The 14,908-nt window shown below is 39.5% G+C and overlaps 1 protein-coding gene across 2 annotated transcripts in view; it reads right to left on the bottom strand.

Moving 5' to 3' along the window:
• The window catches only part of SHOC2 (SHOC2 leucine rich repeat scaffold protein), a 70,319-nt gene that overhangs the window by 15,655 nt on the left and 39,756 nt on the right, over nucleotides 1-14,908 (bottom strand). For both annotated transcript variants that reach the window (XM_065672243.1, XM_065672242.1), the window contains exon 3: nucleotides 11,123-11,260. In XM_065672243.1, the coding sequence (XP_065528315.1) occupies nucleotides 11,123-11,260 (138 nt within the window). The remainder of the gene's footprint in view (nucleotides 1-11,122; nucleotides 11,261-14,908) is intronic.

The raw sequence follows: 14,908 nt of genomic DNA, 5'->3' as shown, positions 1-14,908 counted from the left end.
ACTAGCAGTATCTCCCACTGGGATTTTCATTTATATTTGCAAGTGCTTTCCCTCTGAGCAAGTATACAATTACCTGTTGCAGAAACAGCAAAGAAAGTCTTCCCTTAACAACAAAAAGGCATTTAAAAGCCAGGGCTATCAATATTGCTCTTAATCTTTTGAGGTTAAACCCTACAGTGCTACACTACAGTGCTACACTAAGGAGAGTTAATTAAGCCCTATTTTGATCCTACAATCCACTAATATAAAGATGCACATTTGTACATAAGACAGCTATTTCATGCCATGTTTGGTGAGATCTGGCACTGTTGGCTGTACGGGAAACTGGCCTCACTTCACAGGATAAGAGACATCCTATTGCAAGGCACCAAGACCATAGGGAACCTCCATTCTAGGGATGAACGGAGTACATCCTGACTGTGTTTCTCTGAACTGTTATTTAGTGCTTTACTAACAAACAAACTGTACACAAAATACCAGTCTACTCTTCTTTTCACTACTTAAACCTTGAGCTAGATGCCAGCATGGATTTTTCAGGCAAAAAGGACGAACAGGGAACGGCTCTAGCAGACAGCATGATGCCAACTGTTGCTTAGCAATACAACGTCGCTGTGCCAGTTCCCAGATTGTGAGCACAGGTTGTATGTATATGGCTCTCTTCCTACCAGCAATGTGGCATTTCAGAGAAATGAAACAAGGCAGCCATTAGAGAGAGTCAAACTGTACCATAATTTTCCAGGAGAGAATGACACATGCTGGCTATCCTCATGGCATTATCAGAAAGGAGGCAGCTCCCGGTAATGTTGTTTTATCATAAATAGCATTTCTCAATAGAACTTTATCACAGTTTCTTTCCTTGTTATCTTTCTCCTCCATAGGAAAAGCATGCAAAAGCATAACAGAAGAGACATCCTCTGTGTACCACACATTCTCTATGACTCTTTTACGCGCCACAGCACTAAATACAGTTATTCCTGAGAACAAAAGCAGCAAGATTTCAGCTGGAGCTTCATCAGTAGCACTTCTGCCACTGCTCCTGAAAGGGCTGTCCTGCACCCAGCTGATACAGGCAGTATGGGCTGCCTTCTCATTTCAAGCCAGAATTTATTTATAGCAAATTTATTGCCATTTAGTCTTCTGTCAGAAAGACTCAGACACCTTTTCATCCTCATCAGAGTTCATATTCACACCTCACTGTGAACTTGTGAACACATCAGGGTGAGAAACCCTTATCAGCTTTTATCTTCACATGCTGGAAAACACAGATCTTGAGACTCCTCCTCACAAAATTATCATCTAAGGATGATCCTTAGAGCTCTTTCCTCTGCTCAGCATGTTAAAACTTACCTCCTTTCTTTTTTTCTTAAAAAAAAAAAAAAAAAAAAAAAAGAAAAGGACTGCTCAGCACAATGATGTTAATATTCCATAGAATCACAGAATGGTTTGGGTTGGAGGGGACCTTAAAGCTCATCCAGTTCCAATCCCCAGCCACAGGCAGGGACACCTTCCACAAGACCAGGTTGCTCTAATCCCTGTCCAGCCTGGCCTTGAACACTGCCAGGGATGGGGCAGCCACAGCTTCTCTGGGCACCCTGTGCCAGCACCTCAGCACCCTCACAGGGAAGAGCTTCTTCCTTATATCTAATCTGGATCTTCCCTCTTTCAGTTTAAAGCCATTCCCCCTTGTGCTATCCCTTCATGGCCTTGTGAAAAGGCTGCTCTAAGACCTCCCTCATGGCTCACCAGGCTTCATTTGACCCATGGTCCATGGGCCAGCCATGGGGCAGGAGGCTAACATGCTCCCGCCTCCTCACTGGCTCTCTGACTAGGGAGTGACAAACTCCAGCTTGTAACGGGAACTGTTACAAGTTGCTAAATAGCACACCTGATACACTGCATAATCAAAAGTGATCCCATCTACAGCTCCCCAGCTGATACTCATATTGGGAGTATCACTCCTAATCACACTTTACAGTGCCTGCACTCATCTCCATCTTCTTCAGTTCGGCTACTGGCTTCTGAGGTAGCACCACATAACTTGACAGCACATCAGTGAAGTACCTAAAGTCTAAGAAATAAGGAGAGAAAGGTAACAACTGATCACCAAAGTCATCAGGATCATCTGCGCTTGTACTTTTGTCACTGAAACTGTACCTCAGCAGTACTAAAATCAGCCCCTTGCAGGCTGAGTCACTCAGAAAATGCAGCAGTTAATGCTCATGAACATGACAGTTTGATAACCACAACTGAAAAGCAGCTACTAGCAGGAAAAGTAACAAGCACAACCCCTTCCAACTTGTTTTCTTAGGGAGTCCACTGGAAAAAACCTTGTAAACTCAACTACCCCATCCACTGGTACTTCTAAAAACGCTAACGCCTGAGTAAGCCCTAAACTTAAGCCAGGCCTAAGAAAGTTACTGAAAAATTGTTTTTGTTCAACTTTTGGCACGTGCGGTCACTCCTGGGGATGAGCCACCTTGTTTCAGGTCCATTTTCTCACCAGTAAATGTACCAATGCTCCCCTTAGCCCAGCGCTCAGGTCTGAAGCAACACAAGTGCAGAATTCATAATCACTTCACTGGAGTGACTGCATGAATTAAAAATACTTGGAAGCATGCACATCCCGAAACATTAAATTAAACTCTCTTGCTGTAAGAGGGACTCTAAATAGATGGTTTAAACTAACTTCTTTATTAAAGGTACCTCGAAAATATTAGTCAAAGAAAAAAAGAGGTGTTTGCCAATCCCAAACAAAGGGAAGACTGGAAATAAAGCAGGAAACCATGCCTACAAAAACACACATTTTAGAAAGCCCGCCTGAAGTGGGTCTCAAAGTAGGAGCAAAATACCTCTCTTACTTGAGTATTTCAAAATCAAGAGAAAAAGGAACTGGAATGTTGAATAATATATATAAATCTAAATTCCCAATTCAAAGTCCTACCAGCTCATTCTCAAGGGAGTGACAAATGCTCTTTTCTTCCTAGATCTACCACACTTTTTCCTTTCCGTCCCTCAGTTAAAAAATAATCCTTCAAACTCCCTATCCTCAGACGAAGGGTCATTTACTTTGTGTGAAATGTTACTGCATCACTACTAAAAGATGGAATAATCAGCCTGTTTTATAGCACTTAGTTCATCAAGCGAGTTTGCTACCAGGAGCAGTTGCTTCCTCCTAAATAAGCCAGAAGCATCAGATCAATTTAAAATCTGTTCAACAGAGAAAACTCTTCTGCATATAATGTTAAAAACACAAGTGGATTTACATGAACTGTGCACAGGAAAACCTCATAAGATTGTAATCAAAAGTATACATGAACTTCAGCATGCAACAGATAATTGCAAGAACTTGCAACAACAACAAGGTACTATTAAGTATTTCTGATCATCTAACTTCTATAAATAGTCTTAGCTATTGATTTGACTAAGCTTTGCACAATGAGTAACCACCTATTCAAGAACATGTTTTACATGACCATACATTACCTCATAGAGCACAGTGCACTTAATTCACAAAGGGATCTTCTAAGACAGCCAAAATTCTGGTTTGCATACAAAAAGTACCAGGTGACATTTCTAACAAATGGAAATCAAGAGGCACATTCAAAATTTCTTTGAAAAATTGAAAAAAGCCCAAAACCTTGATGTGACTTTTAAAAGAACACACATGAATTAAGCTTAATATACCACACTGCATTAATCTCATAGTGAGAATAACACAGATGACAATATGGAAGAAGAAGCCAAAACAGCTTCAATGAGGACACTACAAAGCAGGTGGAACCTAACAGCCTTGAAAGAGTTTAAAATTGTATAGAAGAGACTAGACAAGCCAGAGATGGGCAGCTATGGATAGAATTAAACACTGCTTCAAATATTTCAACAGTGCTGGCAGCCTAAACTAGCTGTAAGTCAGAAGATGCCTGTACCACACTTTGTACTTACTATATACTAGCTTTTCCAGATGTTGGCCATACTCCATGACAACTGTTGAACAGTTTCACAGATTTTTAGGTGAAAAGAGCTGTTGACCTGTTTAACTTCTTGTCAGAACGCAAACCATTCCCCCTGATAGTCATACAGTAACACAACAGGTTTCAGATAAACCCATTTAACCTTCAGCTACATTCCACAAGCTAACATGATGTCTGCTAATGGCCAACACTGTGATAGCACAAAGTGACTGGTCCACTTCATCCTGAAGGTGATCTCAGTGAGCATGTTGCAGAGGAAGCAGAACAAAATCCCACAGTCATTATTCATCTGATCTGGGGGCAACTCTTTCCTAAACCGAAGTCTATACATTCGTATGAATGTAAACGCACATCACCAATCACCTGAGAGGTCAAATCCTTTATTCAGCCTGCAAAGCTGAAACATCCCTAATGTTTAATACACTCTGGCTAAAAGCAGATGTTTTAGGAAAACTGGGAATGGGGACAGAAAGATGATGGGTGTGGGAAGGGAATCACTCAGGAAAACTGCAGAAGATAAATGAATCCCTCCTGATCTTTGCTACCAACTACCAAGGCCAAAGCACGAAATAATTATATTTCCAAAGGTATAACTGAACACAGCACAAAGATTCACTTCCAAACTCTGGATTTTATTGGTTTAAGAATGAAGTGATTTTTAGTGTATTTTATATTTTCTTTCAGCCACCAGTGCCTCCTGATATACCAGGCCAGCATAGGAGGCAGACTCAGACTCACAAGGGTCAGCAGAGCCTGTAATTTTTTGTCACATTATCCTCCTTACACAAAGTCTAGGACCTCTCATAAAGACCTGATCTATTAGAAAGGTATTTAACATTAATTTAAACTCTATCACCCTTACTGGTTTAAATGCCATTTAAAGATAACTGTGATTCCTCTCTATTTTCAGTCTAACAGTACCAACGAAAGGTAGGCTTTCCATCATCATTTCAAGATTAAGGCTAAAGCATATTCATGTTAGCAGTTATTTATTTTTCAACTCTGATTCAAGACCATAATCACTGCTGACTGCCTACGTGGGAAAGATACATGCAAGATACTGGCAAAACTTGAGTGACAGAGGCTCAAGTATCTGACACGCACCACACACAACACCTGCATAAGGCTAGAGAACACAAAACCTCTTACTGACATGTTTCTGAAACTAAGCTATGAAAATTCAGCTTCATTTAATATGCGTTCATCAAAATGCATGTACCTAATAGACCTGCTTGTCTTGATTCTGATGTGTTCCTTTGAATCATTCTTCCCTCGTGCCTGCTTCTTATATAAAGAAAGTAAGATTATGGGCTTTTTCTTTCTGCAGTATAGCACGAATTCTGAAAAGGCTGAGCTGCAGTTATAATATATCTGTACATATTGGCCTCCACATCTAATTACTGTGTATGCACATTTACTAAAATAAATTGTGCCCACCCTCGACTTGCCAGAATTCCAACCAAAATGAACTATATTTTCATAATACACATCAATTCCATAAACTCTGACTGAATGAGTCAATAGAAGCCTATCTTGTAAAGAAACACAGTACATATGTATTTAATAATATTGGGCTTGCAATGAAGATTTGGTAAAACAAAAAGGGAAGTTCTAATTAGCTGAAAATAATACAAAAATACAAAAACACTTCACATTGCAACAGAGTCAAAAGCAACAGCTGGGATGTATTTGGGGCTATCAATTAAAGTGTTGCATTTTACTCAATTCATACTTCATACAATAACACAAAGCAAAGACAATTTATTTCATTTAATTTTTCACTGGTTGTCTTATTTGCCTTTTCAATTGCCTCTTTAAAACCGTTCTCTGAAATTAAAGATTCATGCAAATGTAAATCACATTGTAAGAACAGTTTATACCAAACTGGTAATGCAGAAAAAACATTATCCTTTCCTAATAGATGTGTTTCATTTTTTTTCTAAGTCTACCCTACTATATAATAATATAAAACATACGAATATACATTTATAATTTTAGCTAATTAAGGAATGGGACAATCACTTTGTGCAGAGCAGAGATCCACCTATTTATCTCCTCCCTGGAAAATAACGCCCAACAGCAGATACCACAAGTAGAACCTAAGAAAAGGGTAAAGCACAGCCTGAAACTTCCCCAAAAGCCAGAGGAAGATTCAACTGTGCGTGTCTCAGTGAATTCCTTAATTTAGAAGCAACCAATAGATTTTTCTTATGCATAACTGTCACATTGCCCTGTGAGCTTTTAGTATCTACAGCAACCTGTGCAAACATCAAGCCCCAAGTGTTCCCTACACATCACACACAGTACAGTCTGCTTTTCACTGCTTTGAGGTCAAGCCATCACAGCTTTGCTTCATCCCGCCCTTTCTGCCGGTGGAGGAGGCAGTGCGCAGTCACTTCCCATTTACCATCTCTGGCCACTCACTATTTTCTAGCCAGTTTCACTGCTGTACATTTATTAAGTCTAGAACTTAAACCAACAAGAACCAGAAGCTTCACTCCCTTTATGAGACCACCATGAGAGCCAGCAAAGGCTTATAATAACCCAGACATAAGAATGAAAGTGGGAGCAACTGCTTTCCACCAGATAAATGCTGAGCCTATTGCAATTGCCCAATACTAGCAGAATCTAATAAAAAATGTTTCATTAACAGCATAGCCCAAGAACAAAGCTTCAGACAAAGCACTGAATACTGGCCAGATCTCCCAATGTGAGCCTACGAAATGAGTTTGATCCTGCAAAGCACTGAATGCTTACAGACCAAAGCACTGGGTCATGTGCTTAACTGTTAAGAATATGAATACAGCTATCAAAGCTGGAGCAGGAGTCTATGCACTTTGTCTCATCAGAATGATGATTAATTACCAACATCAAACCTATCAGTCACATATGAACATCACCCCTGAGCACAGAGGGAGCTGCAGGTGCTCTGCTGGGTCTCATCAGGACTATTTGTCAAACATCTCAGAGTTAATACTTCTCCAGTTTTTGCTAAGCCTGCTAAACTTCCAACATCATTTAAAAGTAGTTCTACTTTTCTACAGAAACATCTTTCCTAGGACTTCCAGGGACTTAAAGCTCTCAACCACAACCTGAGCTGAACCAATTATGCATGGCCAGTTCTGGTCACTATGCTTTCATGGGTTTGATATCAATTAAATGCTTTAAAAGCACAGCAGTGCTCTCAGAGGTACACTGGGGCTAAACGGGTTAGAAGCCCAGTCCGTAGCACAATTTTAACTAGCAAAAATTGCAAAGCTATTCCAGATAATATTTGCTTTCTTGAGAGTGGTGATTTCAGCTTCTGAGCTAGTGTGCTACAGCAAAGGGCAGGAGGAGAGAGCAGGGCTTTCAATATGCCTCTCATTTTCCTAACCATCTCTTGGGAACACTGCCATGTCAGACACTGGAAAGTGTGTCCAGTGACGGGATTTTTTGTGCTTTTAAAGCATCATTTTGGAACATTTACAACTGACTATTCTTTTTCTTATTAAAATGTCTGCTGCCTTAAATGTCCATGAATATGGCACATTTGACTATAAGCAAACTGCACACGTACACACACAAAAGTAGAAAACTACAAACCAGATGAAGAATCTGGGTTTTTTTAAAGCTGTTATTCTGCTCCTGTTGAATTACTTCCTCAAGTAAGTGTTTCTGTGCTTTCAAACAAGAAATTGCGAACACATTTGTACAGAATTCTAAAATTAAAAGTTCAAAGAGGGAACATTCACAGTGTGGTATCTGCAGCATGAAAATGTCTAAACTAGCTTGTAATCCAAAGAAACACTTTACTCCACCCAAAATTTGCTTTCTCTCTGTCTCAAAAGTCTAATTATTGATTTTGATAGATATCCTTTTAGAAATATTAGTGTGCCAACTAAGTATACAGAGATAAGGCATTGTGTATATAAAAGTAGATCATAATGCCCCCCCCCCCCAAAAAAAAAATCCCCCCATGTATGCATGGGGGAATCTGCAATTAAAACTCCAAGTAGCTAAGATCCCACTATGATTTTGATTCTAGACTTAAGACTCTTGGAATGTGCTAAGTTGTTCCACAAAGCTCATTTTTCTTACGGGAAGTGATCTAATATACAAAGTACTTTACAGTTTTCAATCAACAGAAATACAGATATGAATGTATTAAGCCAATATCTATAAAGCAAGACATTAGGTCACTTCCTGACAACTAATATCTAAAATCGACATTTGTTACTGTATGAAAGCATGCTTCTACAGTGTTAGATGAAACAAGAAGTTTGTATTTTTACAGAGTGGCTATATTGGCTCTGCTACCTCTCTGTAATCACTGCTGATGCATAATCCCTTCCCTGCCACTCCCCTGCATGTCACCCTCCAACATCCCTTCCTCATAGCTGCAGCACATTTCAGTACAGTACTGTTAAGTTAAAAAACGTGACTTTTTCCTTATTTTTAATTGGTAGATTCAGAAATCTTCCTGTGGTAAACCCAAAGCTTGGTTAGACAGTCCAGCAGTGAATTTAAGATGCAGTTTTCAAGTTGGGTTTTTTGGGTGTGGGGTTTCTTTTGTCTTTGGGTTTTCTGGGGAGAATGGGAGTGGTTTTTGAGGGAAGGGGGAAATAGGAAATGAAGGGGGCTGTTTGGTTTTCAAAGCAGCTTGACAAAAACATCCTTCAAGAAAAAAAGAGGCCTCCATCAGAAGAGTGTCCATGGGGAGGAGGGGACAGACCTGGCAGTAATGGAAAGTCTGCTCCATAACAAGAGGCTCACAGTACATTAAATATTTATAATGAGCAAATGCACTTGGTCTTTTTTGTACCCAGCCTGCAACCCCTGCCCCAGTTTGACTGAACCAGGGAAACATTAACAGCACTTTTATATTAGCGTACTGAAACCTGGCAGCATGCACATGTTGAAAGAAAAGCCAGTTGTGCCAAACACCAGGTAGGCAACCATGAGTAGGGAAGAGACAGAAACCGGAAGGAGAGATGGAGAGGCTGGAGACGCCATCCTGCAGCCACCAAGTGACACACACCAGGCGGCCACGTGCCATTTACTCGCTGGGCTCTTCTCAGTACTCAACATCTCTTGTTGAACAACCCTAACCACAAAGCAAGCTGTAATCTAAAAATCAAGCCACAACTTGCTTTCATGTTGAACCAAAACTGCGATGACTAAGAAATAAAGCCAATGTTGCTGAACTGGCTACAGCTGCCTTTTCTGTAACATGCATAAATGTAGGTTGATCATTATCATTTAAGCTGGAGTTTAAAACTTTTCCCTTCAGTATTCAATGCTTGCTCTTTGTGAAGTACATGTAGCACAAATACCAGTTTCTGATTTTAAGTTCTCCTCTAAGCAGACATGCTCAGCCACTACACCCTGGTCGATACAAACCACGGGTATTTTCCACTGGAGCAAAAACTGAACTAGTGTAAGGTTAAGACACAAAGGCACACCACTGTCTCTTACCATTATTCATCTGCCTTTGGTGGTTTGGTGTGCTATACAGCATTGATATTCAGCTCAGATAACCATGTGAAAAGACAGCTATGTGCATTTGAAAATAAGTAACTTCAAAACACTATAAAGACAATGCAATGGAAAAACAAAACAAAGAAAATGGCAGAAATCCAGTCTAACCAGGTATGAACCTGACTCAATAGAAACCACCTAAGCTTACAATAACTTTCTGAAGAAATAGATGAGTCCAAACTACCTTGATTGCACAGTCAGCAATTTCCTATCACAAATTACTTTACTGCCTGGGTAACTTTGTGCCTCTTGTACTCAAAGACCTTTCCCTGTAAGCACACTGTTGCGGCATTTTGTAACTGAGATTTTTGTGGTCCCCTGAGCAGCTCAGTGACTACCAGTCACTAAACAACTTAGTAAATTGTCCTACTATTCTGCACAACAATCAACAATAGTGATCTGTAAGCCCTGTCAAGGGAAATCTCACACTTGCTTAGACAATTTTTCCCAAAACTGGCAGTTTATCCAAAGAACTTGCTTCTAAATATGACGTGTAAACTACACATGAGGTTTATGTAAAACAACTTTCAATCAGATTTACAAATGAGCTACAAAAATAAAGGCTGTGCTTACGAACTGTGTAGGTTAGATGCAAATTCCAGATGGAGTGGGATCTCCAGAGTTTAAAAATACCATCAATCCAGGAAGGAAGTTTAGCTCCAGTGGATACTTCATCAATGTAAATGCTGCTCAAGTCAAACTTTCTGAACAAAAAACCACAGTAACTCCACACTCAACAATTTACTGCTAGAAGAAAAGCTGGAGAGTGTTGTTAAGTGGTTCCTCACTCTCCTGCTCACTTTACTATGCGTTAAAGTACATAAGCAGTATTTAATGTTGAACATCTTGTTAAAGTGATAATGTTCATTCTTCTGAGTATGTTCTGGTGGCAAATAAGAGCTTAAAATCACGATGGCCTTGGTTTCCTGTCTTTTTAAATCACAGCATGCATCTTTTTCTGCCATCTGTTTAAAACTGATTTAATTAAATAGAAAAGTCATATTTTGCTATTTCATCCTATATGGGATTCTGAAACCAACCACGAGGGTGTTTATTTCAGTCCATTATTCCCAATCTCAGTTACAAACCCTCTGTATTTTACCGTATTAGAATATGACAACTTCATGGACTTGGAAGGTTTTTTCAGTTCTACTAAAGAGCATAAAATACATACAATTCATTTAAATACTTTATCCTTTTAGTTCAATTTTTCTTTCAAAGATGTTAGTTAAAACCATCTGCCAAATTATCACACTGCAATTATGAATCTTTTAGCCTTTTATTCCTTTATATGTTCAGTTTTATTACAGAATTGTCAGACAATCTGCAGACATTTACTCATAACCACAGAACACCTCAAATCAGTTAGAAGGGATGGATTTTTTTCCCTTGCAACTCTTAGTCAATGCCACACTGCAGAACAGCCAGATTTATTAACATAATTCAGACAGCTTGAAATTACATTTAAGGTAATACGCACACCTTGCTTTTAAACTCAAGTGTGAAGCTGCTTTGAGCTGAACATCAGTTATGCTACAGTCACCAACCAAACACTCATTCTTAAATTTGTTCCTCTTACTGAACAATTTGAAATAGAGTCTTATTTTCTCTTCTCCAGCATCTTCACATACCTATGGTTTCTGGCAGGTCCAAGAGCTCATTGTGCTGCAAGTCAAGGTTGGTGATCTGCGTGCAGCTTCCAATCTCTTCTGGAAGGTGTTCAAGCTGATTGTGCGCTACATCCAGCGTTATGAGGTTACACAACTCACCTAAAAGCACACAAGAAAACCAAAACATCAAGTTTTTTGATGTACAGCTGTAGACAATGAGTTCTGCACAGGGATTAACAGAATCAGCAAGGATTTGGGATAACCTGAAGAAAAGCTATTGCTACCATAAAGTTGTATATACAAAATTAGGCACTACAGGATCACAATTTCATCAGTCAGATCTAAAACTTGATCAACAATTTTGAAAAACTCAGATGAAGCTTTTATATATTCTCTCAAGAAATCCTATTTATTGACTGATTTTCTTCTGACAGTTCAAGCTGTGGAATACAAGTACAAAACCTACACTTCACACTTGTTTCAGACTGACTGGAAGTTTAAAACATCACTAAGTGAATTGTATTGAATTCTGAGAATTTGAGATCTGGTTTTACACCACTCATTATTTCAAGCACTAAAATCGACAACTAAGACACACCAAAATTATTTGGCTGACAGTCCAGATAATCCAAAGTAATGAGTGCTATTTTTAATTATTTTTAGTCATCACAAAAATGCAGAGTATCATATTTTTTTATGTAAGTAGGGGTATAGCAAATAAAAGTTTAAAATAAAAGGCTTATCTGTGATAAGCCTTTAAAAAAGACTGGATCTTAAAGTTTAGAGCAACTTCACATTGAACTGCTTCATTCCTGACATCTACACACTAATTTAGAAGTACAGCTGGCACAACTCTCTGCATACGGTAGTTTCACCTATTTTAATGACAAACATAGGGTGTTCTGAGCAACAGCTTGATGGGTTTAAAGAAAAAAGTGTGTTCATGAATACCTGTGTATGCATTCACATTCTTTGCATATGATGGAGGTGAAATTAATGCAAATTATTTGAAGAGCGTCAACTCTATCCAGTAAAGATGAGGTCACTGCATGTGTGCATAAGAGCATGACTCAGTGAGCAACAAATTTGGAAGAGTAGCAAATTCCTTTTGAGGAGCAAATGTCTATTTTTAAGCTTCAGGGTTGTATCTTTGACACAGTCCTGTAAGGATTTTCCCACAGCCTGTAGGACTGGCTTGGGCAAGTTCTGATGTGTATAGAGTGTCTACCCATTAGATCAGCAGATAATCACAAATGGTGATTAAACAAATCATAAAATATTTATGAATTCAGACCCTGTTTTTAGTTGTAGGTATCATGCAGCCACAATCCACACCACATAACAGGAAACAGTTGTGAAAGGCCAGCAAAAAAGAGAAAAACCCAATCCCAGTAGCTTCATATTCCATTTTTCTTAGATGGTTGACATGTAATTGATCTTATTTCCTGCATATATTAAACCAAACTGGGATGTTTTTCTAGGATCTAAGTAGATGGAAATGTGGTGCTTAAGCAGCTCCTCCATCAGTGTGTGTGTCTCCCCTCTCCTAAGTCAGCACTCAAATGTATTCCAGGCAACCAGAGTCAACACTCAAACAGGCTGTACCAGCACTGCATAAACCACACACTTCAATGCCATTAATATGCAGAAGAAAGCAAATATAAGAAAAAATTGAGCAAGAGTTAATGTTGTGTGGTAGGAGTGCCTTGTTATTCACAAAAACAAGTGGGCAAAGTGCAGAAGGCAATAGAAGGAGGAAGAAAAGCTTGAGGAAGACTTCAAAATCCCTCCCTTTAAACAAAGAACCCCACTAATCTTAACTAAGATAACTCAAAAACCTTCGCGTACTTTGGGGCAGTAGTTTTCCCTTCACGATTGCTGTTTTCATTTGTTTTCACTTCAGACCTAAACGAATGATGTCAAATTTGAAATATGGCATAAATTTCATTTCATCACACTGATTTCTCATTTACTTGACTCTTCCCACTCTACATCTGCTGAAGTAGAAGAAAGATTTGGGTTTCTGCAGCAACATTTGCCGCACTTTATTTTTGCACCTGCTCAGAACTTTGACAACAGCAAGCTACGTGTTTGAAACAAACATTGTACTAGATAATTCTGGGGAGGGAAAAAAAAAAGAAGAGAGATGTCTATTTACTTGGACAACTAAGGGCAAGCTGACACTGCTTTAGTTTGGACAGCCATCCTTAATATTGCTATATTAAAGATGCAGGCACTCTTTTAAAAAGCAACACTGGTAAACACTCAATAAGAATTTTGAATGTTACTATAGAGCGAGGACTGCCCAAGGAATTTTAGACATTAGAGCAGAAATCGAGTGGAAGTTAAAGCCCTATCATGAAGTACAATGACCTAAGGAAAACAATTTCAAGGGGTATTGTAATATTCAGCTTTTAGTTCACGTTGCTCAGTAAGAAATCTTGCTCTTCGATGTAATAATACTTATAGTTTGACAGTATCTCACCAAAATATTCTTTCATCCCCTGCCCCCAAGGGCAGAAGGTGAAATGCTGCTGGCACTGAAATTCTTTCAATACATTCACTTGGATTGCTGAGACACAACACAGAGAGCATACAAGCCAACAACACGCATTTATGGTACATTTCTGCTGCTGTTCTCCATGACATACAAGAGAAGATCCTTATCCAATACGCTTAATGAGGTAAAAAATGTTTAGGTGATACGGTAGAGACTCATCTTCACATGTAAAAGCACAAAGAGGACCAGCAGTGAGTGGAGAACCCAAATGCTGGCTGTCCCGGGAGAATCATCAGCCCCAGGGCCACAGTGAGACCAACCACAGTGAGTAAATGGAAAGACTCTACAAAGCACCTCACAGACTGAGGGCTATTACTGCATACAGGGCTTGAACGCTTACTGAGGTGCAAGGAAGAGCAACTTGGCTTGGTAAGAGTTGCTATGGGATCTTCAGGGAAGTGGAAAGGGAGGAATCAACATGGCTTAGAAAGGACAAGTGTGGGAAAATAGAGGGATAAGGAAATAAAAAGGTCTAGTCCTTTACAAATCAGTGCTGCTCATTCTGATGTGGCCAATCAGCACCGTCTGCCCTATCATCTTAAACTCTCCTGGGTGAGAGGCTCTCTGTTCTGCATGCATGAAGGTCCGAGTGCCAGCAACACTGAAGTTAATGTGACCAACACTACTGAAAACATCCCAGCACGTGGCACCAGACCCGCTCTGGGCATGGAGAGTGCACTGCCGCCAGGCCAGGGGCAGCTCTTCCCCTGCTGACTGACAGCAGTCATTTACCCCATGAATGGACACACTGTGCATTGCTGCACAACAGCAGCCCTTTCAAAAATGATGCCAGGATAAACACATGGCATAAACAATCAATACAACAAATAATGATCTGCAAGAACAAAGAGGCCAAACCCAAGGCCATCTGCACAAAGGTTTTCCTAGGAGCCGATGTAAAGCCAGCTTGTTTCAGCGACTGAATGCGTCCTTCATATTGTCTGACCAGTAGCAACTGTATTGAGGGCAGTGCTTCTCAAGAACAGGTAAAAATAAATTTCACCATGATACAACTGGAATCTGGCATTTTTGCTTGGCCAGGGTAAGAAGGGAAGGTCAAAATGAAAAACGGTTTTCCTAAAAGGAAGATTTGCTCAGGTACAAAAAGAAAAAACGGCTCAAGAGTGAAGAGCTCACCATCTTATTCATATTAAAAGACTCAACACTTGCTCTTTTCTGGTGTACTGCAGAAATGCTGCTGAAACACATTTGTATGTTAATCCATTTAAAAGAAATATGCCTGCTAG

The sequence above is a fragment of the Lathamus discolor genome, chromosome 3 (genome assembly GCF_037157495.1).
Source record: "Lathamus discolor isolate bLatDis1 chromosome 3, bLatDis1.hap1, whole genome shotgun sequence".
NCBI classification, from domain to species: Eukaryota; Metazoa; Chordata; class Aves; order Psittaciformes; family Psittacidae; genus Lathamus; species Lathamus discolor.
This window is presented reverse-complemented; position numbering and strand designations above follow the sequence as displayed.